The sequence below is a fragment of the Diadema setosum genome, chromosome 19 (genome assembly GCF_964275005.1).
Source record: "Diadema setosum chromosome 19, eeDiaSeto1, whole genome shotgun sequence".
In the NCBI taxonomy this organism is placed as follows: Eukaryota; Metazoa; Echinodermata; class Echinoidea; order Diadematoida; family Diadematidae; genus Diadema; species Diadema setosum.
This window is the reverse complement of record NC_092703.1, coordinates 2247006-2271530: the sequence shown is the minus strand read 5'-3', so window position 1 is coordinate 2271530 and position 24525 is coordinate 2247006. Positions and strand designations below refer to the sequence as shown.

Below are 24525 nucleotides of genomic sequence, written 5' to 3'. Positions count from 1 at the left end.
ATGAAAATTTCAACCCCATGAAAATTTCCACATTTACGGTATGTGTATCAAAGAAAGAGATCATGCATATAATCTTTCCCCTACTACTACTCTAATCATTCCTCTAAGAGATCTTTATCACGATTGTGTCTTCCTTTTTAATACCTTTTTCTCTTGTTTTTTTCTTCCTTTCCCTATTTCAGCTCAGGATGCAATTACCGACAAGCATCGTGATCATCTCCGCTGTGCTGACATCTCCATTACCACCACTGCCATGTAAACCCTGCTCCATGGTAGATGCTGCTGCTCTCACATCTTTTAACTATATAGACACCTTCTAGACAGATTCATAACAGATATTTCCCCCTACATCTCTTAAGCTTTCTATTCCAAGAAACAAAATTGCTGTGGTTGGAATCTTTCATTTACATCATTCATTGTTCATGTCCCTTTCATACGGCAGATTCATTCTTTTCATTTGAGCCCAATGTTGACCATAGAAATATTTTGATTGCAAAATCTTCAATAGTTTCTAAAATGCTAAATCAACAATTGCTTCTTAAATTTGCAACAGTTTGCAGAGGACTAAACTCCTTGTTTCTCTCTCTAATTGGCAATTCTTGTAACCACTGTAACCAGTTCCCTGTAATCTTTGATAGTGCAATATAATGCATGTGAAGTGATATTCAGAGTTGCCAATTTAACGATGAGATGAAGACTTCTGTAGTAAACTTTTCTCCCTAGATGTGATGGGTTACCACTCCTGGCTGTGTCCATATTTACCTGTATTGTCGTAAGACCGATGGCATGTTTTTGTGATTTCTTTCCCCAGGTCCATGTAGTGCTCCCTCTTTGTTCCGTCGCTGTACTTGCTTCCCAGCGCAAACATCCCGCCGGAGAAACATGATAAGTGATCCATCTTCTTGTCGATGCGGTTGGCCCGGATGTCACCAAAGTATGTCAGGCTGCCACCAGACTTCTGCTTCATCCGGCCCTCCATGGCCTGCAAAATCAATTGACGCAGAGACATTTTAGAGAGAAACAGACAGACAGACAGACAAAAAGACAAAAAGACATGGACAGAGGAGGGAAGGGGGAAAGTCAGAGCGCCAGGGACGGAGACAGACACAAAGACAGATGGAGAGAAAAGAGGAAAGTCAGGGGAGAGTCTCTGAGAGGGAGGTAGAAGGAAAAAACAAAGACATGATGAGACAAAACGATGCAAACAGACAGCAAAGGAGAAAGAAGGATATAGAGAGAGACAGAGAGATACATATAGATGGAGAGAAAACAAAGGGATATATATATATATATATATATATATATAATACAGAGAGACACACACACACAAACACACATACACATAAAGAGAGATGAATACATACATAGAGAGAGACACACACACACACACACAAACACACACACACAAAATGTGTATGAGAGAGAGAAAGAGATAGATGACACACAGACATAGAGAGATACAGAAAGGAAGAGAGATGGAGAAAACATAGGGAGAGATCACACATAGTGGACGAGTGAGGAAGAGAGAGAATCATTCAAACAAGACCCCCTAAAATTCTAGATGAATCAACCCTTGACTAATGTCAGATCGCTGGAGTCCAAATTACACAAATCGGGAAACAATTCTGCATTCATCCACCTGTGATTGACTGTCAACACACAAGCAAACCTCATCTGTCATTTTGTCTTTGAAACACAATTATTTCTATTTTGAATGCTACAAAATCACCTGAAACATTGGGGGGGGGGGATGAATTATTCAGCACAAAGGGGTGGTTCACAACGCATGTTCATCCACATTCTGTCATCATTAGTTTACGCTTGCTACAAACACAGGCACTGGAATTCTACACCAAAGTGGCAAATTGAATTCAAAGTTGGTTTTTAGACAAAGGATATTGCCAGAAAGTATTAGTGAAAGAAAGACTTTTCAACTGTCTCATCACGTTACTTCATGATGCATCTGACCACGGCATCATGCAATGTACTACTAAATCAATATTTGAAGTTGCAGCAGTTCAGCAAGACATTCTGTGTGTACGGTATTTACCCGTAGTACATTGTGTTTGTTATTCCTACAATTTCAACACTAGAATTTGTCTCATGCAACAGTGTGTGCATGGTTGATACAGTAAGACGTTTCTTCATACAGCAGGGCTCAACAATACTAATGGCCAAGTGGCCTGGGGCCAATAAAAATTGATATCAGGCCACCAAATTTCCAAAGTGCCTATCTTTCGGTGGTCCCAATGGGCCCTTGAGATTTAAAAACGATTGATACGTTTTACATATTTTGGGTCACTACACTTCTTTTTTGGGGGGGCACCAAAATTTCAGATCTACAGATTTTAGTGGCCCAAACCAGCCACCAGAGAGAGAGAGAAAAAAAAAATTTTGTCGAGCCCTGTATGTATGTACAATGTAGTGTATCTCAGTGATACAAACATCTTTGTGACTGAGGTAAGTAGTATCACAGCAGTCTGCTCACTACGTGGCTTTTTTATTTCATCCAACCCCATCTCCCCATCATCACAGCTCAATACATGGCTTTTTTATTCAATCCACCTCCCCCCCCCCCCATCATTAATTAGTCACATGATACTGAAATGACACCTCCTTGGAATAGATTCTGTTGTCTGCGCAGAAATCAGTTGAGTGTCTTAAAGGGGCCCTGAAATCCAAATGCATGTTGATTTGTGTTGATTTATGATACCCTCAACATCACTTTTGTGGTGAAATGAATGTTTAGAAACATTCCATACATTTTTAACGATTTTTTCTTTTATTTTTCTCCAGATGACTTGGGAACGCCCACAAAAAATCCTTCCAAACTAATCAATATTGATATTCTTGAGATGACCTCATCTGTCAATCATTGGTAAAGTACTGAAATGTTTAACAAAAGACATTGGAATGCACCTTCCCCTCGACTCAGCATAACTTGCATGTTCCCTCGCCATGTCTTTTGTTAGTCACATAAATATGACAGGAACATGCAAGTTATGCTGAGTCGAGAGGAAGGTGCATTCCAATGTCTTTTGTTAAACATTTCAGTACTTTACCAATGATTGACAGATGAGGTCATCTCAAGAATATCAATATTGATTAGTTTGGAAGGATTTTTTGTGGGCGTTCCCAAGTAATCTCAAGAAAAATAGAAGAAAAAATCATGAAAAATATATGGAATGTTTCTAGATATTTGTTTTACCGCAAAAGTGATGTTGAGGGTATCATAAATCAACACAAATCAACATGCATTTGGTTTTCAGGGCCCCTTTAAGCAGCCGGTCACATGCGGCTGGTGATTTTCTCTTAGCTATGTGACAGCCAAACTATCACCAGCAATAGCCAGGCTGAGCAGGGCTGAGCAGGCTATGCTCTGCCGCTGAAGACTCGGTGGTTAATCTGATAGTATACACTATCTCAGCATCTTAATCATCTGTTTTTAGATCGCAACGCAAAAATCGATCCTACTCACAGCCTTTTACACGTCACTAAGAAAATCACTTGATGGCGAGCATATTAACCAATTGACGACGAGTCCCGAGTATACTCGGGAAGGTGTTTATGGGAAATGCGTGTTATAGCAAAATCAGACCGTCCTCAACGGGTTAGAATACTTTGAATCTCAGAACTGTGTATGCTTTCAAAGAGTGACTGGAGTGTGACCTTGGGGTACCATCACCGAAGGACTGATAGACCTTCTTGAACCACAGGCTGAAAAAAAAGGAACAGATTTTTGCAGTCATGTCCAGTTTGTGCAGGGCAAATTTCTTCAAGGTTTTAAAGACACATGAATAAAAGGCCCAGGATGAACAGATTTTGATATCACAATGCAGATTTTGATATCACAATGCAGATTACAATATTTTTTATTTGTGCGGGTGTGTATAGACACAAACATTATAATTTTGTTGTGCCATATTTCAAAATTTGATCTTTGAAAACCTTTTTTTTTTTTAAGGGGGAGTGTCTTTGTCTTCCTTGTCAGCTCTACCAATGAGAAGGTGGTACTAGTATTACGTTGGACCACACAAAGTATCAGTTTGCATCTGATATAGTTTGAGACACAATATCATAACAAAAGAGCAAATTCTTTTAACCCGTTGAGGACGAGTCCCGAGTATACTCGGGCAAGTGTCTATGGGAAATGCGTGTTGTAGCAAAATCAAACCGTCCTCAACGGGTTAATACAGCAGCATCAGGAAAAAGAGTGTGACTTCTCAGATCAGAAAATGAAGAATTCACCACAAATTACCATGCTTCCCCTGGTTCTTTTCACTTCTGTTTATGCACAAAACTGAATTTACATTCATCAACTTTATGTCAGCAAACACGATCATGAAATCTCATTATGCTGAATCATATAGTATTTATCCTGGTTTTATGTTCAATTTGATGGGTCAAAATATAAACAAACTATACAACATTACAACCAAACAATGAGCATAAATTATGGTTCCATGACATTTGTTCCTGCAACAATTACTCCTATGAAATATCTGCATGCTATTAAGATAAACATGATTTATAGCCAAAAACACAACCCTAACCCTAATCCTAATCCTCACATCAAACTAAACCTGAAACTCTATCACAACCTTAACCCTAAGCCCTTGGAGAAAATAAGACAGAAGCAATTGTAAGAGGACCAAAAGTCGTGTCACCATAGAGTATCCTATGTGACAGCTATGCCTATGGTGTTGATACAGCCCCGTTGCAGCATCTATGAATAAAAAGGCATTAAAAAAAAAAAAAGCTTTCAATGAAACTGAGCTCCAAGGCGAACCATGCATTCTGTCCCATGTAATCTTTATCATGTTGGAATTTATTTATCAACACAGCAGCGAAAGTGAATAAACTGACCGACGCCATAATGCTGTGCAGAACCAGTCACACATAATATTTCATCATAATGCTGGATTAAGAGAGCCATGGGTGTGTAATAGCATACCGTCATCATAGGAATTTACTAAATAATTTGAACAACATATCACATGCCACTTTGGAAGCAGCATCAAACAGATTATCGCAAACTTCACTGAAGATTCATACCATGTAAAACATTGTCAAGCTACGAGTCCAAAACTGCAGCAAACAGCATCATATTGCCACTTTTTTTTTTCAATTGCCGGCTGAGGCGAGATTATCCACTCGACACTTGCGTTATCCTCAATTATTCATAAACCGCCACTTAGCCTTGCACCGGTCGTATCTTCCCATCCAGCGGGGATGGAATTTTGCACTCTGATTGAATGCTACACGGAATTATATCAACGTGGTGAATTCATCAATTGCAAATGGATCGGGCTCTCTGTTGTTTCCTTGTGTGTACGAGTGTGTATAGTGTGTGTGTGTGTGCTTTTTTATCGTCACCTTTCAAACCCTCCTTTAGAAATTTTCATTTCATTAAAAGAAATCATGTAAACAAAAACAACACAAAACTACATGGAAAGCATTCTAACCAATATGCACTCTAGCCTCAAAATCTCTTACCTCAGATACATTGTACATTGTATCCTCTTTTTAGTTTGATTTCACTGATAAATGTCATCAGATAGATTTGTCAGTATATGTATTCTGTTTTAGTTGAATTCCTCCCACTTCCCCTTTTTTCATCTTGCCTCTCGTCCGATGTCCATTTTCAGCGGTCATCTACAAACCCACATGCCTAAACCAATATATGTGGCAGGGGGAAGCCATCAAATTACCTCCCCCATAACATTTAGCAATATTCCTTTCGGCTCATTACCCCAAGTTGGAAACCGATTAGGATGCAATTACATTGCCAGCTCGCATGGCAGTCGGTAATTATGATACAACCTGGCGAGGAAGGTATTTCCTCGGCGAAAAGCAACAATATTCTCCCGAGCAATTTCATTTCCTCAGCGGTTTTCAGTCCCAGTCCCCTTTATTTCTGACAAGCCAAATGATTACAAATCAATCCCGAAACTTCTTGGCGTAATTGCCAGAAATAAGGTTTTTTGCTTTACTGTATCAATTTTGAGAAAATCATATCTCAGCTGCGCACAAGTCCTCAACTGACAGTTACAATGTATGTTATCAAGGCAACCGGATGCTCAAAACATCACCAGCTCCACATGGTATTACCATGGCAACGCATGCATTATGTATCACCCACCCCATACCACACAATTTTCGTCCTGACAACCCATCTCAAAAATTCCATTCTAGAAAGAAAATAATCTGCCCTCTCAGGCAGAACTATAATTTGATGACGCTGAATACACCGCTATCATCAAAATGGTCACTGTCTACTGATTTTGACAATGTTTTTGATGTGAACTATATTAAACAGAAGATAATTTGTTTTTATATGATCTGCAAGACTACATTTATACCTATGTACAAAGGTGGAACAGACAATCATACACATGTAAAATAATAGATAGAACCTGAAGTACATTGAGATTACCATTTTCATATAAAGCTTTTGACAAGAAGAGAGTTTGTTTGTTTTTATGTTTCTGGTTTGGTTTTTTTTTTCCATCTGAGAAAAGATATGGTTGAACAAACCACATGAGTGTGTTTCCTAAACGCTCATTAATGCTCAGATTCCGAAAGAGTTTAAGCATGGTACATGACCTATATTGTGGTTTGTGGAAAAGATAGATGCAAAACTCACTTGTGATGAGCTCCTTTAATTCCTAGTTTCTTATATATAAATATCCTTATTTGAAGAACAGTACAAGCAGGGATGCCAAACCTCTATTTAGAAAAAAAAAAAAAAAAAAAAAAAAACATTCATTCTGAGGGCTGAAAAGGGCATTTTTGGTGAAAAACCAGTATTTAACCTTTCTTGTATTAAACAGATACATGCATGTTTTCCAATTCAATTCAATTCAATTCAGGGGAAAGTATTCTCTAGGAAACCTGCAGTACTTATTGGCAAAACAAAACAAAAACCCTAATAAACCAAACAAACAAAAACAGTACAAAATACTGGGGGGGGGGGGTGAGGGGGGAGTTGGCAGCCAATGGTTGGTGGGGATGGAGAAGAATGGCCTAAATAACGACCAATATCAATTTAGGCTAGACCTTGAACCTGTATAGTATGCATAGACCAAGGTCATACTCATACACAGTGTAGATCTGCTTTTTAGTGCGGACTATCTCAACGTACACCATGAATCTTGGTGTTGACACACCAGCTTTGCTGCCGGTCTATTAAAACCCACCAGTACTGGCTGGTAGTGCCACGTCAACATAGAATACGTAAACTGGGTTACAGATGCAAAATCAATAAACACACACACATACACGCATACACACATGGAAGCAAACTATTGTAAAATAGCATTATGAACAGCACATTGTCCATTGATACATGATAGGTTTTATGTCATATGAACACATCCTCTTATGATGAGCTGATACACACATCACAGGACATGTTTTAGAAGGCATTGTTAACGCTCTTGTAGTGGCTCAATTTCAAAAATTAATTGTTGAAATATGCTGGCTGGACTGAACGATGAATGCATGAAAACACACCAGTGCACATATGTACAAATGTTGTTCGCATATGTGACCGTGCATCACAAAACGAACAAAAAGTCGCACACACCGTTTTTGCGTGAGGACTGAAAATAAGTAAAATGGGTCAACCTAGCCGATCTTGACTTTTTCATATTTTCTGAAAGAGCAAGTCTTCTTTTACATTATGCTAAAATTTGGGATCATAAAACGGGCGGGAAAGTGTCTTTTTAGCAGTTTATCTCGAACATTTTTGGTAGAATAGTGTGATTAGGTGTGTCTTTAGAGTCCCTTTTTCATTTCTGAAAAACCTTGTACTCACTCTTCACTTTCAACTCTAATAACTTTTGAAAGGATAGTGCTACTGCTTTGAAAGTTGTCACTGATCATGGACAAAATGTGTTAACGAGGCATGCTTTATTTCAGTTTAATCTGATAATTCCTTCATTGTTGTTACCAAGGCGGTTGACATCCTGTTTTTTGTCCCATTCATCGCACAGCCAGCACGGTTTGGTAAAGATTAAGCGCTTGAATAGACACTGTACTTCCGAGCCTCTTTTCTCAGTTCACACTTTTCCTGAGTTTGTGCTTTCTTTCCAATATTTAGATAGGTTAGGAGAGTCCATTTGATTTGAGTTATACATCATTTTAAAGCTTAAAGTCTGCTCTTTCAGAATATCATCTTAACTAAAAATTCATGTCTGGCGACTTTTTGTTTGTTTTGTGGTGCAGGGTCACATATAATGCTCCATAGATCAATAGATCAATAGATCAATAAATTCGGGGCTCACCGTAAATTCCAGTACATTACTAGGCTACCTTTGCAGACCCATGCACTGCATGTGTGTCCATCATGTATATTTTGTGAAGAAAGTTCATCAAAACTTACAAACATTTCTATATACATTCTTGTCACACACTCTATATGTTATTACATCAGCTCTTATACTTTTAGATTTGTGTTTATAGATTTAAAAAAAATACAGAAGACTGCAACAAAAAGGCTTAAGTGTGGCTGACACACAGAACTACTGAGTAGTTGAGTTTTGTGCATTATTCAAATTGTAGATAACTGTTTACTTCCAAATTTCTCAGCAGTGGCCTAAACAAGTCATCTGAGGTTCATATTTAATGTTTTGCTGCATTTTGGGAGGTCTGTAAAAGGTATCCCCTACCTTTAAAGGCATTATTTACCATTTGCACATGAAACGAAAACCCAGCTCCAGTGCTTCAAACTGTTCTTAACTGTGAGTTAGGGATAGAAACAACCAATGTAAAAATTTGAATCAGTACAATAAATGTTATTAAAGTAATAATGTTAGAATGTGAACAGTAGTTATGATAAAACTGCTTCTAGACTAAACCGTCTAGAGTTATGGTTTACTCAGAAAAATAGTGATATCTCCTTATACACTGTATCTTAGGCTTTATTGAAAATTTTTTACATGGTATATGAAGGATGTTTTGTGATACAACTAACCTACACATATTATGCATCAACTGTGATTTCCCACACAACTCAATTTTTTTTTTTTTTTTAATCACTGCTCCTACTAGCAAACGATACCTTTAAATTGTTTAATTCTATGGCATTCTCACTGCGGTCAAGAGCTCGTAGAATGAAATTTTCACTGCTGAACCTGCTTGCTAGATTCTTTACTCATTATAATTAACTGGCTACAGACTAGTCCTAAGTATACCGTAAAGCAAGAACTGCTTCCAGCATGATTTTTTTTTTTTTTTTTTCAAATTGCCACTGACATCCAATGCTTTGTAGTATAGACAAGAATATTCATGAACATCTTAATTTTGCAAATATCGGCTCTTGCAAAATGCACAAAATTACAATGCACACAAATATTTCTGGTTTCACATACAGTACAGTACAGTACTTGCACAGGTGTCCATAGGAGATGTGCTTTATTGCAAAATCCTCAACAGGTTCAGAAGGCAGGAGCACAGAATAGAGTGGCATTCCCTTTCTAAACCTACAACAAAAATGTAAAACTGTCTCTATTTTCATTGCTTTGCACACCATTTCTGGGCAAAAAAAAAAAAAAAAAAAGCTTTTCCATGTCGTCTTTTCTCATTCTCTGTCCTGTTTTTGATGGATATACCGTGTCAAAAATAGGTAGTAATGGCTGTTCTGGTCATTGTGAGGAAATATGGACATTGTAACTCTCTTACTTGCAGAGAAAATATATCACATTTGATCCCTCACCAACATATGTGTTTGAGAAAATGGGACTTGGGCAAATGTTAATGAAACCGATCGAAAATTCTTCCAATATCCTGTGACTATTTATGGTTTTATTGTGTTCTTTCCTGTTTTAGCAAGGCAGAGAGAGAGAGAGATAGATAGATAGAAAGAGGGAAGAAAGAAAAAATAAAAAGAGAGGGAGAGAAAGACAAGGAGAATAGATGGTACTACTAACTGGGTTAGTTGAGATTCTACTATATTTACAGCAGCCTTTTTTTAACAATAATTATCCTGGTCATAGTGCATTGTAGTGCAGTGCATTGCACTAATATAGTTTTTCATTATATACAAGTGTATCTCAGTAGTGCCAGGAATCAAAACAAAAGAGAATGAATTTCATAGTCTCAACCACTCAGAAGGTATGACATAAAATACTGTATTTGCAAAGGCAGTGGGTTTCAGTCTCCATAGGGGATAAAATCAGTTACTACAGTGTACGATGTATGTGAACATCATCATACATTTCTGAGATTCCAGTAATGAGATTGTAAGATGACTTTATTCTTGTGCCAATAGATTTAATAGCATCTACCCAATTACCAGTGGGGGATCCTTTACTGGACTGAATTATGTGAAGTATTGTATCATAAAATGACAATTAAAAAATGATTGTCTATATATTAAAAAGACCTTTAATGGAAAGAGTAAAATCATACAAGAAAGACAATGAAAATTTCATGAAATTTAGACTAAGTGCTATAAAGTGATTGAATCTTAAACTTTCAGATATTTTCATGAAAAAGATGATTCTCTCTCTGAAGTTAGATTACTAGTACAACACAGCCCAAGATACTGGTAATGCAATTTGTAGTGGGCAGATTCATTTGTACACCCATGACTGAATCCAAGACTATCAATGATGTTTGTTTTCTTTTGTTTTGTTTTTCTTTATAATTCAACACTGCTTGTGGGTAGAACTGAAAATCATGAGAACTACATGTACAGCAGGTGCAAGTTTGAAAGAAAATATGATGGAATATAAACTGGCGATTATGTGTTTCAAGTATTCTGAATAGTGAGAGGACAATTTGATCATCCATTGATTGAGCATTGTCTTTATTGCTTGCCTCAGGGAAAAGGAAATTGAGAAGACAAAGGCATTACTTGGCCAATTGTTTTACATAAAAACAGTAGAGACAAACTCTCCAGTCAACAGTCCCAGACATTTGATAATATGATGGATACAGCCAATGCAATCATACCACTTGAAAATAACTTTGAATCTCCTTGAAAAAGGTGAGCTGGGAAAAGGAAAAACATGACGTCTGCAGCATAAATGTCAATGAGTCCGTGGACTGTACATCAATTATAATACTCCAAGCGAAAATACCAATCTGTTTTCCTTGAAGGACAGTTTTTTTTCTGATGTAAGATATGATCCCAGTACATTCTTCTCTCTTGAATATCCATGAGTACCTGTAGGCTTGTCCAAAGGTTTCTCCGAGGCAATATTGCCCTGGCAACAGATGAAATATGCAATGTACAGCATGAGCGTAAGTAGAGCCGTTCCCTGAAATGTATTCCAATTTATGGATTTTTCTCTTCCTCCCACCCCCTTGGTGATGTTGTATGTCTGTACATCAATGACCTTGCAGTGAACAATGGCAATTCTATGGCTAAAACACAGGATTCCATCAATCAGTTCGTACAATAACAAAATGACTCCCAGAATAACCATAGACAAACTTAATGGTTTTAATATATGATATGACTCCCTTGTGATGCATGAATGCAAATAACAGTTTGAATACAAACAAAATTGTCTACTGTTTGAAAGAGGTCGACTAAAGGTCCTTTTCAGACGGACAATAGGATTTGTTGGTGCACTTGTAGATATGTTTAGAAGCACATTTCAAGTCAATCAAAACAAATTTGTATGGCCTGGAGGTATCTTCATTTGACAAATATCCTAAACTCATGTTTTGCCAGTCCAAAGGAGTTTTCTGAACTAGTTTTGCTCAATTCCAGGTGCATGTTTGAAGTATGCAGCTCTTTGAACTCTAAAACACATTTTCTGCTTGCAATGACAAAATGAGCACTCTTGCACTTGTGTTTGATTGATAGGGTCACGGACTTTGTACAAGTATTGCATAGAATGTCAACTGCAGTTTATGAACGGAAGGAAAAACTCTTAAAAGAGTCTATACAGTTCCTAACTCCTATTAAGCAAAATAGGAAACACGGTTCGAACACATGATTATAAGAATGACAAAACTCTCAGAGCTGAAAGTGGACAAGGTTGCTGGCCTGAAAAAATTCCTCTCAGGCAACAAGAGATACATGTGATGTCATTATGTCCCATGAGCCATTAGGGCTACTGTGGGCTATACATTAAAGAAAAATGTGACTTGATATGCCGTATACAGTACATTCATCAACCCCCCTATTGTATTACAAAAGTTCCTATCACCTTTTCATCTCAACGCACATCCCTTTCTAATCCTAACCTACACCTCATACTCTTGATACAGCTGTGCAGAGGTGAGTCATAATTCATCTGCCAATGGAATACAGGCATTACACTACAAATGTGTGAAGCTGTGAAAGATGGCAATTTGGGAAAAATTTGACCTTCAACTTGGCGAGCAAATCCATTGGTATGACCAGTCTTTGGTTGTTTGTTCTTCCTTTTCTTTTTAATTTGTCAAAGAGCTCATTAATGCGACTGGTTTAATATATTGAAGATTCTATGATGCCTTTATATCCAAGATTTATATTCCTAACAAGAACGCCTCCTCAAGGCTTGCTCAACACTTAAGCAACTGATGCATACAAACTGGTACTAAATATAATATGCAAGTTGCCGTATTCATTGGCGATAAAGCCACACTCTCTTTAATAGTAAAGCAGTAAATTTTGGGTGAGGCCTATGTGCCAGCATAAGCAAATTATTGTCTTTCAAACTCTGAGAATTACCTCTCGATGCAGCATGGGAGGTTAGGATTTTACACACGCACGCTCAGTCATTCTTCAAATTAGGGTCCTATACACTGAAATATCATTCAAAATGATGACACACACCTTGCATCATTCGGGAAAACTTGCATCATTTGGGGAAAAAAAAATTAAATAAACACAAATTATTGTTAGGAAACAAACAAAAACACGCAGAAATAATAAAGTTTATTATCAAAAATAATGGAGAAAAGTGATGAAGTTTTAATCAGAATAAAATCCACCAGAGTTTTTTTGTTCTTTTAAAGCAAAAGCCAAGATGTGGTTTATGTGGCACTGCTGGCTTATCCGGCATTGAGGCCTTTTTGACAGTGAATGCGGTATAGAGTAATGTATTCAAATTTATAGGTTTACCGTCAAGTTAGTCAGGTATCCACCTGCCATGCCAGCATCATCAGCTTGTTTCTTAAACTTTTGTTTTATCAAATGGATTATTTTCTGCTCTGCTAATTCAATTTACAGGAACGCATTTAAACGATACAAACTTAACATGTTTGTTTGTTTGTTTGTTTGTTTTTTAAATCCATGTTCTTTTTCTGGCATATCTATTAGGATGTCACCATGCATTCATTGTATTGTATATATCACAGAGATGCATTGCATTTCAACCTTTCTCTGCATGTTATAGCAATATACATTATAACAGATCCTCTCCACCCACACATCCAGACAGACACACACACACACACACACACATTCTCTCTCTGTCTTGCCATCCCTTCTCTTTGTCTCTCCCTCTCTCACTATGCCCCTGTTCAGACACAAGCCACTTTATACCAAAACTTGATAAAGAAACGACATATAAAGAATCATCATATAGCCGACAGACCATTCAGACGCTGATTTCGACCATTATGGAAAAACGTCGTATAAATGTGCAGTTTCTCACTGCACATGTTGTTATGGTCATGAGTGACAGGTACAAGGTCACCTTTCGTGCTCGCTCCCATTAAGTCCCGCCCAGTTATACCGTTCTATGGTCGCCATACGTTCAGACGCACAATGGACACAATGGAATGCTGATTCGTTATCGAGTCCGATTTTGAAACAATGCTCTGACCATCGTTTCACTATACGCCGTTTCGTTATACATCATTTCGTTAGTCAGCATTCAGCCGTATAAATTCATCATATATCTATACCGTTTTGGTATGGCTATACCGTTCTAGTATCAGAGCTACCAAGTCTCACGCATTCTGAGTGAGACTCAAGCATTTAGGGGCTGTCTCACGATCTCACGCATGGCACCCATTTTTCTCACGCATCGGGCGAAGTCTGCAATTTGGGCCTATAATAAGGAGCATAGCTCAAAGGATTAAAGTGATAGTTACAATTGAAGGTATATTTTCCTTTTGTCTTTCAAAATAAGTAAAAAATAGTCACTTAAGTAAGCACCTGATCGCACCATAAGAGCTAAAAATTGAAAAAGCTCCCTACCGTGAGAGGCCACAGGGGGAAAAAACCCTCCCACACCCTCTCTCGCGTGCACATTCGCTCGCCGAGATGCTGAGTCACGAAAATCTCACTCACAAATATGTTTTGAACTTGGCATCTCTGTAGTATATATTTTTTGCGTCTGAACACCCTGTATCTCTCTCTCTCCTTTTCTATCTCTCTTGCTCCCTCCATTTCTCTGAGTTTGAGTTTGACTGCATGTCGACAGTCTTGACACCTGCCTATTCGGAGACCACCTAATGGGCTGAAACACTCCCACAGCAACTGGCCGATACCATTTAATATTCATGGAGGCCGTAATGAAGATGGCTGGTAGAGAAACTGGGGAACGAGATTCCCAGTATAAGAAACTACCACGGGATGTGAGTTTAACCCTTTAGATGCCCAGGGGGTGTTTCACAAAGAATTTAAGCCAAACATGAAAGTTACGATCGAATTAGAATTATGGTATACCGTCAGTATTTCTTTTTAGTTTTATCTAAATGTTTTCAGAATCCACTTCAAATTGTTATCAAAATTTATAGAAAAAATCCTATGATACGGTGATACTCCATGGTCTAAACATGCCAATTAATTCCTTTCATTGACTTTGATGTAAACATCAAATGGAGTTTCCCTTGAAAGGGAAAAAAAGTCCCTGCTAAACAACCTGTCATACTCCATGAATTCTAAACCCTGTGGAATCGCTGGTGCTCTGGCTGAAAGGGGTGCAATTATCCCGGGAGCATCATGGGGAAATTGCCTTAACAAAGTGGAATGAATATGGATAAAACATCGCTCCGGTATGTGCATTCATCATAATCACGGGTCATGAAAAATGAATGAACATCTATCTACTGCAGAGAGGTCTACATGCCAACATCTATAATTCATTTTGCCTGATCATTTGTGAAATTGTGACCAATATGTGCAGTACACTACATCAGCTGCCCCCCCCCCCCACCAGCTAATGAGAAAATGCATGCATTCACTTGCACATGTCAGAGCCTATCTGGAATTACTACGTGTATTTTGAGTGGTGTTACATTTTGGTTTTTGAACATCTCTGCATTAAATACAGATTTCTCTGATCTAATAATGATCAATGTATGATGATAGACAAAAGAGAGTATCTGGGACTATTATCCTCCTTACGACAGTAGATGGTGCAACAACATTATAAACTTTCCTTTACTGCAAACCTGCGCAACATTAACACTTGCAGTGTTTGACCATTCTGTTCACATCGGAATGAACAATTTTGAAGTTGTATCACAAGAGATTTTTTTTTTTTTTTTTTATTGTTGTGACACACACAAGCCAACTGCAATGACAATAAACAAAGGCCTGGATTGCTATTACTGCACATTTCCTTCATCGCAGCAAGGAGAAATCTAGACATAGAATGGATAGTCACATCACAAAACTAGGAATGTCGCTACGGCGACTGATGCCTCCGCCATAATGCATGATTCTCCCAATAGGTGTATAGTACAATGTCTTGACAATGTGTGATGACAGTTTCACATAACTGGCAAAATATCGAAAAAGCAGGTTTGTCAGAAATATCTTGAATGTTCACTTTCCACGAACTGGGTTTGCTATAATTATCTATTAAAGAGTGCAGGTACACATATTTGGGGAATTGAAAATTTTTACTTGACTTCTGACCGACCTTATTATAAGTTTATGCATTGAGTATAATTTTCAAGGTATGAAGAAAGAGTGTAATTACAGTACAAAATATTTTTTTTTTCATTTAAACCTGACCTTTGACCCTTAACCTTTGACCTTTGACCTTCTGGCTGGAAATTTCAAAGAGAATCTCTATCAAGTAATACATGTACATATATTAAACACTTTTAAAACTAATAATGCAATCATTGCATATACTAGTATACATGTATGAGGGAAATACAGTAGTAACATTTTGAGGAGTTGACCTTGACCTTTGAACACCCTGACTATTGACCCATGACCTCTAAATTCCCTAGATAATCCCTGCCAGTCAGTACATGCATATGTACCATGTTCCATGAAGATACATTGAACCATTTGCGAGAAAAGTGATATTGCAACATTTTCACCTAACCTTTGACCTTTTGACCTTTGACCTTATGACATGAAACTCTCTCTGGAGAATCCTTACGCAGTAGTACATGATGACATAAATGGTACCCTGGGGTACCAGAAAAAATCGGCCATTTTGTTGAATTATTATTTTTTTTTTTTTTAGGGCTGTACCCTGGGTTACCAAAAAGTCGGAAATTAATTTTTTGGTGTGTGATTAATTCTTCAACATTCAATTATGGCCATTGTTCTTGTAAAAAAAAAACCTCTTCATCCTGTAGTTTTCTCAATTAATCCATGAGCCAGCAGGGTCATAATAATGCCATCTGCCTCCGCCTTATCCCCGGCGTCACTGGCCTTCTGAAACACCTCAAGAACATCGGCGGCCCCTTCCTTCCCCAACTTCCGAGTGGCGCGAAGCCTCGCGTTTTCCAGCCTCTCCTCTCTGGAAATTTTCCTTCTTTTCCGGCCCTTTCCTTTCAGTGCGGCATAGCCCCCATCACCTGCTGGCATTTTTGCAGCTTGATCCTAATTGCGAAAGGATATTTTGTTTGGCACAAAGTGCACAAAGCTTACAAAATTACGGGATCGAAACTACGTCTACGAGATCGTAACTTTGGCACAGCTAGCGGGCTATTATAATAGTGCGTGTAGTCAGTGCATGAAGCGCTATACTGAGTATCGCACCGTTCCACAGGTCAGTACAGTGCGCATACGTAATGCAGTAACTCTGCGGTTGTACTCGAGTGAACGTGAGATGGCGCTACACAACGTGGTACCCCGGGTTACTACGATACCCCGGGGTAGCGCGTGGTGCATCACATGTCTACACTAAGTTTCAAGAAAATAACTGCGGGCATTACATAGATATGGGGGAAATAGCAATATTTTTAGCATTTGACCTTGACCTTTTGACCTTTGACCTCTTGTCAATGTCACTAGAATCTACTCAACTAATTGTCATATCATACATCATCCTTGGACCAAGTTTGGTGAAAGCTGCTTCATCCAGTTTTGAGTTATCACATAAACAGATAAATTTTAGGATTTGACCTTGATCTTTTGACCTTTGACCTCTGTCCGATTTCACTGAAAAACTAATCAAGTAATTGTCCCATCATACATCATCCTCCAACAAAGTTTGGTGAAATTTGCTCCATACAGTCTTGAGTTATCGCGTAAACGGATACAATTTCATGATTTGACCTTGACCTTTGACCTTTGACCTTTAGCCGATTTCACCCAAAATCTTATCAAATCGTTGCCCCATCATACTTCATACTTGGACCAAGTTTGGTAAAATTCCAGTAAATATTACTCAAGTTATCGCGTAAACGAAAGCGGACGTACGGACGTACGTACGGACGGACGGACAACCCGAAAACATAATGCCTCCGGCACCACTTCGTGGCGGAGGCATAAAAAAGTTTCTACTATGCGGCTTCTAATCATAATTCATTGCAGCAAAAGTTTATGCAAAGCTTTGAAAAATTGCATTCCTGTGTGCAATTTTTCTGGCAATATTTTGAGTGGAATTATGGAACAGCCGCCCCGGCAATTATCACAAAAAATGGCATAGTTTTTCTAATGATGAGCCCTGTTTTTACTGTTATTGTGAATGACCCTTAAAACACTGACGGGCTGGGTTTTCTTTTTTTCACTCTCTGTTAGCCTAAAATTATGCTTTGCACCCACACTCTGAAATCTGAGTAAAAGTAGCTGCCACGCTCCGAGGTCCAGCCTCTCTAGCCTTCGACCCAAGGAAAAATTTTGGAGTATATTAGCAGCACCATCTACCAGTTCACCCATTCAGAAAATCAGGTATATCTTTCTTGCACTTTATTCATATTTCTGTGGAACTGTTGAATAATTGAAAACGTAGCAATAGAAAGAGCCCAGTTTTGGATGAATTTTCTCCATGTTAAGAGACCTATGATGCTTTTATTACCAGCAGTGATAGATTACAGTTTTCTTGCCTCTTTCATCTAGATCCCTTTTTTCTTTTTCTTTTTTTTTTGGGGGGGGGGGGTTAAAATGTGAATGTGGGTGTGTTTGAAATATCATTTGGTCCCCAATGGATCCTTTTATTTTAAGTTGTTTGCAAGCTCTTCAACTTGATAGATGGATAGATAGAAAAATATGAATATTGATGGCTTGATAGGAAACAGATAGATAGAATGATAAAGTGAGAGAAGAAGATAGAGGGAGGGAGAGATACATGTAGAGCGTTTCTAAGAGCGACAATTACTGAACGTAGCACAATACAATCACTCCATCCTACTTCCTACAACATTTGCAAAGATTCAGCTGCCGATTGATTGACTGCTCATCATGCGGTAAAAAGTGTCACTGCATGCTGTCGTTGTGGAGCTTACAATTTTTGTTGACTAGTTTTGCACTCTGATGTCACCAACCATGTACATCCATGATGAGTTCTTTTCAAACTCGTAGTTTTGCACCTCTGTGCTCCTGTGAAGTCACAATATGCTTTTGCAGCATGCAAGGGCGCACAATCACTTTACTTACAGCCAAAAACAACTGCTTCCTCGTAAAAATGTGCCATAATGTAATCATTTGCCTTTCATGAAAAAAAAAAAACAGGTTGCCATTTCTAGATTACAAGTATACTCAGTAATCTGCATGGCCCATACTCGATGATATGGAGGTGTTGTATAAAACAAATAGTAGATAGTCTTAACTCACGCAGTGGAACAAAATTTCACGCTCAGTGAAAGACGAGGAGCACTATTCAACTTTGCCTCACCTTGTCGAATAGAGCGCCTCATCTTTCACCTCGTGTGAAATTCTGTACAATTGCACTTGTGACCATTCACTATTTGTATACAGTTGTCCGCAACATACATTTGTACAGTAACTCCACAAAGTGGACTATCATTTGTAAAGGCTATCTCAGCCATCTGGTAAGGCATATTTTTATCATATGTTCAATGTAGAGGCAACACTCCTGTCACTTCAGCTAGAACCCCAACACTGCCTCATACCCCGCGTTCACATTGGTCCCCGCGACGCGGGGAAAGTCCCAAGCTGTGGGACTTTCTCCTCAAAAACCATAATGTGAACGCTCGCTGGGACTTGTCCCCTCGTCCCCGCGAAGCAAGTCGGGTACGGGGACAAGATTTGGAGGGGAGAGTGACCTTGGGGCGCAATTGATAGCGTCCAGCTGTGGTCATCAAATGTGCGCATGCGCTATGCCTGGATTCAAGTGGCAGAGCTCGCTCCAAGCCCCAAAATGCCCCCACAGCTCGGGGACAGATGAGATACCAATGTGAACGGTCAGTTGTAAAAAAGATAAGATCTTTTGTGGCTGTCCCCGCGTCGCGGGGACCAATGTGAACGCGGGGATAGTTTCAGCCAAGGCTTGGCAAGCAATACAAGTAAGTTCTGATTCTCGGCCTCATCTTTCGACGAGCTTGGGCACTGCTGTGGGGGGAGGGGGGGGGGGGGGGAACTGCCAGACACGGACTCCGCCCCCAGTCGGACTGACGAGATGAACGGCTGGCGCAGTGAAGCAACCAGGTGTAAATGACCTATGGAAGATAGAAATATCACTCTTTTTTCTCTTTTCTTTTTTCTTTTTCACTTTTTTCTCCCCGGGGTCTTACCCATCCCAGCTCAGCTGTGACCAATTTGGAGGCAGAGCAGTTAGAGTAGGAGGCAGTAATCCTCACTGCTGGAACAGCCAACTGTGAAAGTAGCTTAGAGTGTGAGGATTCAAAATGCCAATAAAAGCTTTTACACACATGGCTTTCTGTCTGGTGTTGAAGCCCGAACCATTCATCAAAACAAAAGCAAACAAAGAAGGAAAAATACCTCATTTTAGGCTTTTGCAAATTCTAGCAGCAGAGGCTATTTTTTTTCCTAGTTAATGTACGTCAAAGCAAAAGTATGAATGCAACTCCCATGCAAAAATGTACAGACCTTTGCTTTAACTGACTTCTTGCCGTAAATTATCTCCATGTACAGTCAAACCTGTCTATAGCGGCCACCCAAGGGAAACGAAAAGAGTGGCCGGTACAGACAGGTGGCTACTATAGACAGGTTATCCAACTTTGTGTACATTGCCTACATGTTCATGCATCATCGTTGTATATCTGTATGAAGTACTTACATGTACATGATGTGTATATGTATGCACACGTGTGTTTCATGTATTGAAAAATGCCAGTGTTTATCACCGGTTGCAGTAGCATGCGTACAGTCGTGAAGAAATCATAACACTGGTGCATTATTATGACTGAAGGAGTAATGAATGCAGCGGTTGCGATCACTGAACATTGCCCATGAATGACTGGCACGGCTACAAAGCAGAAAAAAACGTTGAATTATCGGCTCGGCTACGGCTCCATCCGGTCTGTGGCGGCTATAGACACGTTAAAATCTAACGCGGGAAACAAAATTTGTGGCCGCTGGCCGCGTTAGACAGGTGGCCGCTATACACATGGTCTTAAACAGGGCTTTTCTCTCAGGGGGATTTTTCAGTGGCCGCTATAGACAGGTGGTCGCTATAGACAGGTGGCCGCTAAGGCAGGTTTGACAATTGACTGTATTAATTTCACTTCATAATCATTAAGATAGCTAATCAAAATCACTGGTTGTACATTAAACTGTTGTACATTTGAACATACACTGTATGCATGATTTTGTTGGCAGGCCAAGTAAATTTCCATGAAATATCACTTTAAAATATCGTGTCCATTAATGTTTCAAATTTCTCGATATCCAAAGCACATCCTGGTTTAGATATGGAATAGAAATGTCTGTATGACGTACGTATAATATCAATGACATTTTCAATCCACCACGGGAAGGCTGGTTGAGCGGAATGGATTTTAGTCACATACCAAAACAAGGTGTGGGACGGAAGGACGGACAAATGGAAATCCTGAAAACATAACGTTTCAAGCACCCTTCCGGATGGAGGCATAAAAACAGGAAAACAAAAAAGAAACACTCAATGGTCAAGTGACCAGTACATCTGACAAATTCAGCACATTCATCATCATTTCACATGATGACATACTTGTAATATGTATTCAATGAACACAATGAGTGCCAGTATAGTATGTACTGTATGTATGCCCTTTGAGCATTCGTAGAGAGTGATTTAGCACAATATGAATTCATATGATTATTATTATTATTACCAGCACATTGATAAACATATAGCTTAAGTTTATTCAAAATTAATTTTTTTCTGGAGAATGGGGCAGATTTTATAACATATATTCACATAATAATAAGAAAGCATTTGATTATATAAAAAAATAAGAATTTCCGATTTGGCAAGACAGAACAGTATACCTCATGAACTGGACAATTTATAAGAAATGACAACAAAAAGTTCATATTTCTTATCTTACATTAGGAAAGAATTCTTTAGTGAGCTGAGTCACAGAGATGGTACCTATGTACTGGATGTGAAAAAAGAACATTACTTCTATAAAAACAGAAACTGATATCACTGAGCCATGATCAATCGAGTATAACTCTATCATTTTCCAAGGAGAAGGTGCTATTTTGAAATTGTAACAACTTCGCATTGTCTGATGAAAAGAAAGCAGTACTTTAATAGTTTACTACAATCAAGATGAGGAAATTCATTGAAGACTTGTATGCAAGTCACTGAGAGAACATGAAACCATGAGAGTATAGCACATAATCTAGCCTGTCATGTGGTCATGACCAGTATGACTATTCATTAAAAGCATGTTTATAATGTTTGAAATAGATCATAATTTTCATACTTTGTCTGACTCTGACCCCCCCCCCCCAAAAAAAAAAAAAAATCAATCTCTACCTTATGGCATTTAATCTTTGTATTACAGTCAACTTGAGAGACTGAGTAGCAATTAACATGATACACACTACTCCCTTGCCCCAGCCCAGCCTCACCTTTCATACCCAAGAGTATCTACGGTGAGAGGCAATATTTGCGCGGCAGTGAAATTCAGCACAAAATCAATAGTTTGCCGATTTCTCTTACAAGGGGGGGGGGGGGGGGGGGAAGCGCGACTGCGATTTAGTGCCATTTTGTAGTCTCACTTGCCTCTATAGTTAAAGGGAGAGTTAGGTTTCCTTGACAGAATGTTTGCTATTCTGTCAAGACTATCACTTGGCAATTATGGAGCATCATTGGCCTGCATATTGCCTTAAGCATTGGTTTATTCCTTCAGACTTAAATTTGCTACCTCACCGATTACAAATCATGGCTCAACTTATCTAGCCTGAAAGATAGCACCCCATTCCAAAATGAATTTCATAAGGCATACATGAAAGTGATTTGATCTTTTCTCTTTTGATCCTGCATTTACCTGAAAATAGACCCCGTTTACAGTGCGAGGCTCGGCCGCGGCCGAGCCGCGGCCGAGCCCAGCCCCGCTTCAGTGTAAACGCGCAAAAGGCCAAATGCTAGGCCAAAATTGGCCTCGCATTTGGCCTCGCTCTGGAGGTGGTCTCGGCCGCGGCTCGGCCGCGGCCGAGCCCTGCCTCTTCTTGGTGTAAACGCAAACTGGGCCAAATGCGCGGCCAATTGCGCGGCCAATTTTAGTCTGGCTTCCAAACCCTCTGCCTGTATCTTTCGCTATTCAGGATATTAACCCCCTCAACATCGAAAACTAGTGTAGTTTAAGGTGGTTTTGTCCTGCAAAGGATTTTTTCCTTCGGCAAAGGCCTTTGCCCGAACGGCGACTTCGTCGCCACGGAATTCATTTGGCAAAGGGTCTGAAAACTAGACAATACCAAATTGCGTTTGTTTTACAAGCAGAGCGCCACTACGACAAAATATTGAAAGGTTTGAATCAAAAGCGCGGCCGAGCCCAGCAGTGTAAACGGACAAAATTGCGAGGCTCGGCCGCGCAATTGAGGCCGGACTCGGCCACGGCCGAGCCGCGGCCGAGCCCGGCCCCGCACTGTAAACGGGGTCATAGTCTAATCTCAATTTGGAAGATGTAACTGTGCAGTTGCTTCGCATCATTTAACCCAGGAAGTAAAGGTAAAAAACGGCATGCTTTATACATATATTTATAAATGGCATTTCTCCTTCAGTGGAAGGAATTTACAGCTCAAACACAATTCAAATTGGTGTTTCAACCTACAATTAAAATATTATTTTGTTTACAATGTATGTACAGCCTGAAAATACCTAAAACACATTTGGACTGGGGATTATACCTCAGAAAATGTCCACATAAGTATTATTACTACCATTACTTCTAAGGCCTCTGTTGTATCTACATGTATCTGCACTACTTTTACTACTACTGCTGACAAAACACTGCTTATACTTCTACTACTTCTACTATCACTAGAAGTCCCACGGATACAACTCAAAGAACACTCCTGCAAACTAGAACTACTGTAGAGAGAAGAGTATAAATATTGGTGAGAGGACTACCTCGTATTCTTGTATTCTTCCATTGATATGTTGTTGTTCTACTCTGTTGTTGTTCATTTCACTCTATTTTCTCTTTTGTTTTTTTCCCTTTTTTTCTCCTTTGTTTTGTTTTTCTCTTTCTTCTCTCGTACTAATTGGACTTACAGCATATGTGTCTGTGCGGATTTGAAGTAACACTCCGCAAAACACATGTCTGGAGTCCTTGAGGGGGGAAACCCAAATGAGAGAGATCAGCTGTGAGATGGGGAGTACCAAACAACAGTGACATGCCTTTTGAGGTCTGTTCCCATTCATCAATCACGCTATTAGGCCTGCATCCACGCCGCTGGAGACGGGCCGAGACTCGATGATATTTTCCTTTGAGCAATCCCTCCCAATTCAACAAAAGTTTCATCTGTACATGGACACTAAATAGCAGCAAAGGACGTACTAAGTTTTGAGAATCTAAAGGGCGCCAGGAGTGTCCATTGTCTACAGAGTTAAAGCACAACGATACATCAAATTCTGGACAACTTTAAATAAAATAGCATCAGGCAAACAGAGTGGAAGAAGTTACATCAGAATAAGACATAAAAAGTTAAGGAAATTTGTAAAGTTCTGCTTTTTCATTTTCTTTATTTCAACCATAAGATGTATGAACATCGGATATTAAAGACAATTAATGTAGGCTGCTAGAATAGAATGCCCATCAGCAAATACATACATGTGCATGTGCACCAAAGTACACTGTACACTCATAAAAAAACAGTCAACTTCTGATGTGCATGATTCACTGGCTGTGTGTGTGCTGTATATCATGAAGCTGTACACAATTCGTAATGGGGATTATGAGCCATGAGCAATTATACACAAACAAGAACGATGCTTGGATTTCAGCCGAGCAAATTTTGCATCA

The 24525-nt window shown here is 39.1% G+C and overlaps 1 protein-coding gene across 1 annotated transcript in view; it reads right to left on the bottom strand.

The window, feature by feature from the left end:
* Positions 1-24525, bottom strand: part of LOC140242505 (mannosyl-oligosaccharide 1,2-alpha-mannosidase IA-like) — a 75153-nt gene that overhangs the window by 4298 nt on the left and 46330 nt on the right. Inside the window, exon 8 of the mRNA XM_072322240.1 lies at positions 763-982. Coding sequence (XP_072178341.1) covers positions 763-982 — 220 coding nt within the window. The remainder of the gene's footprint in view (positions 1-762; positions 983-24525) is intronic.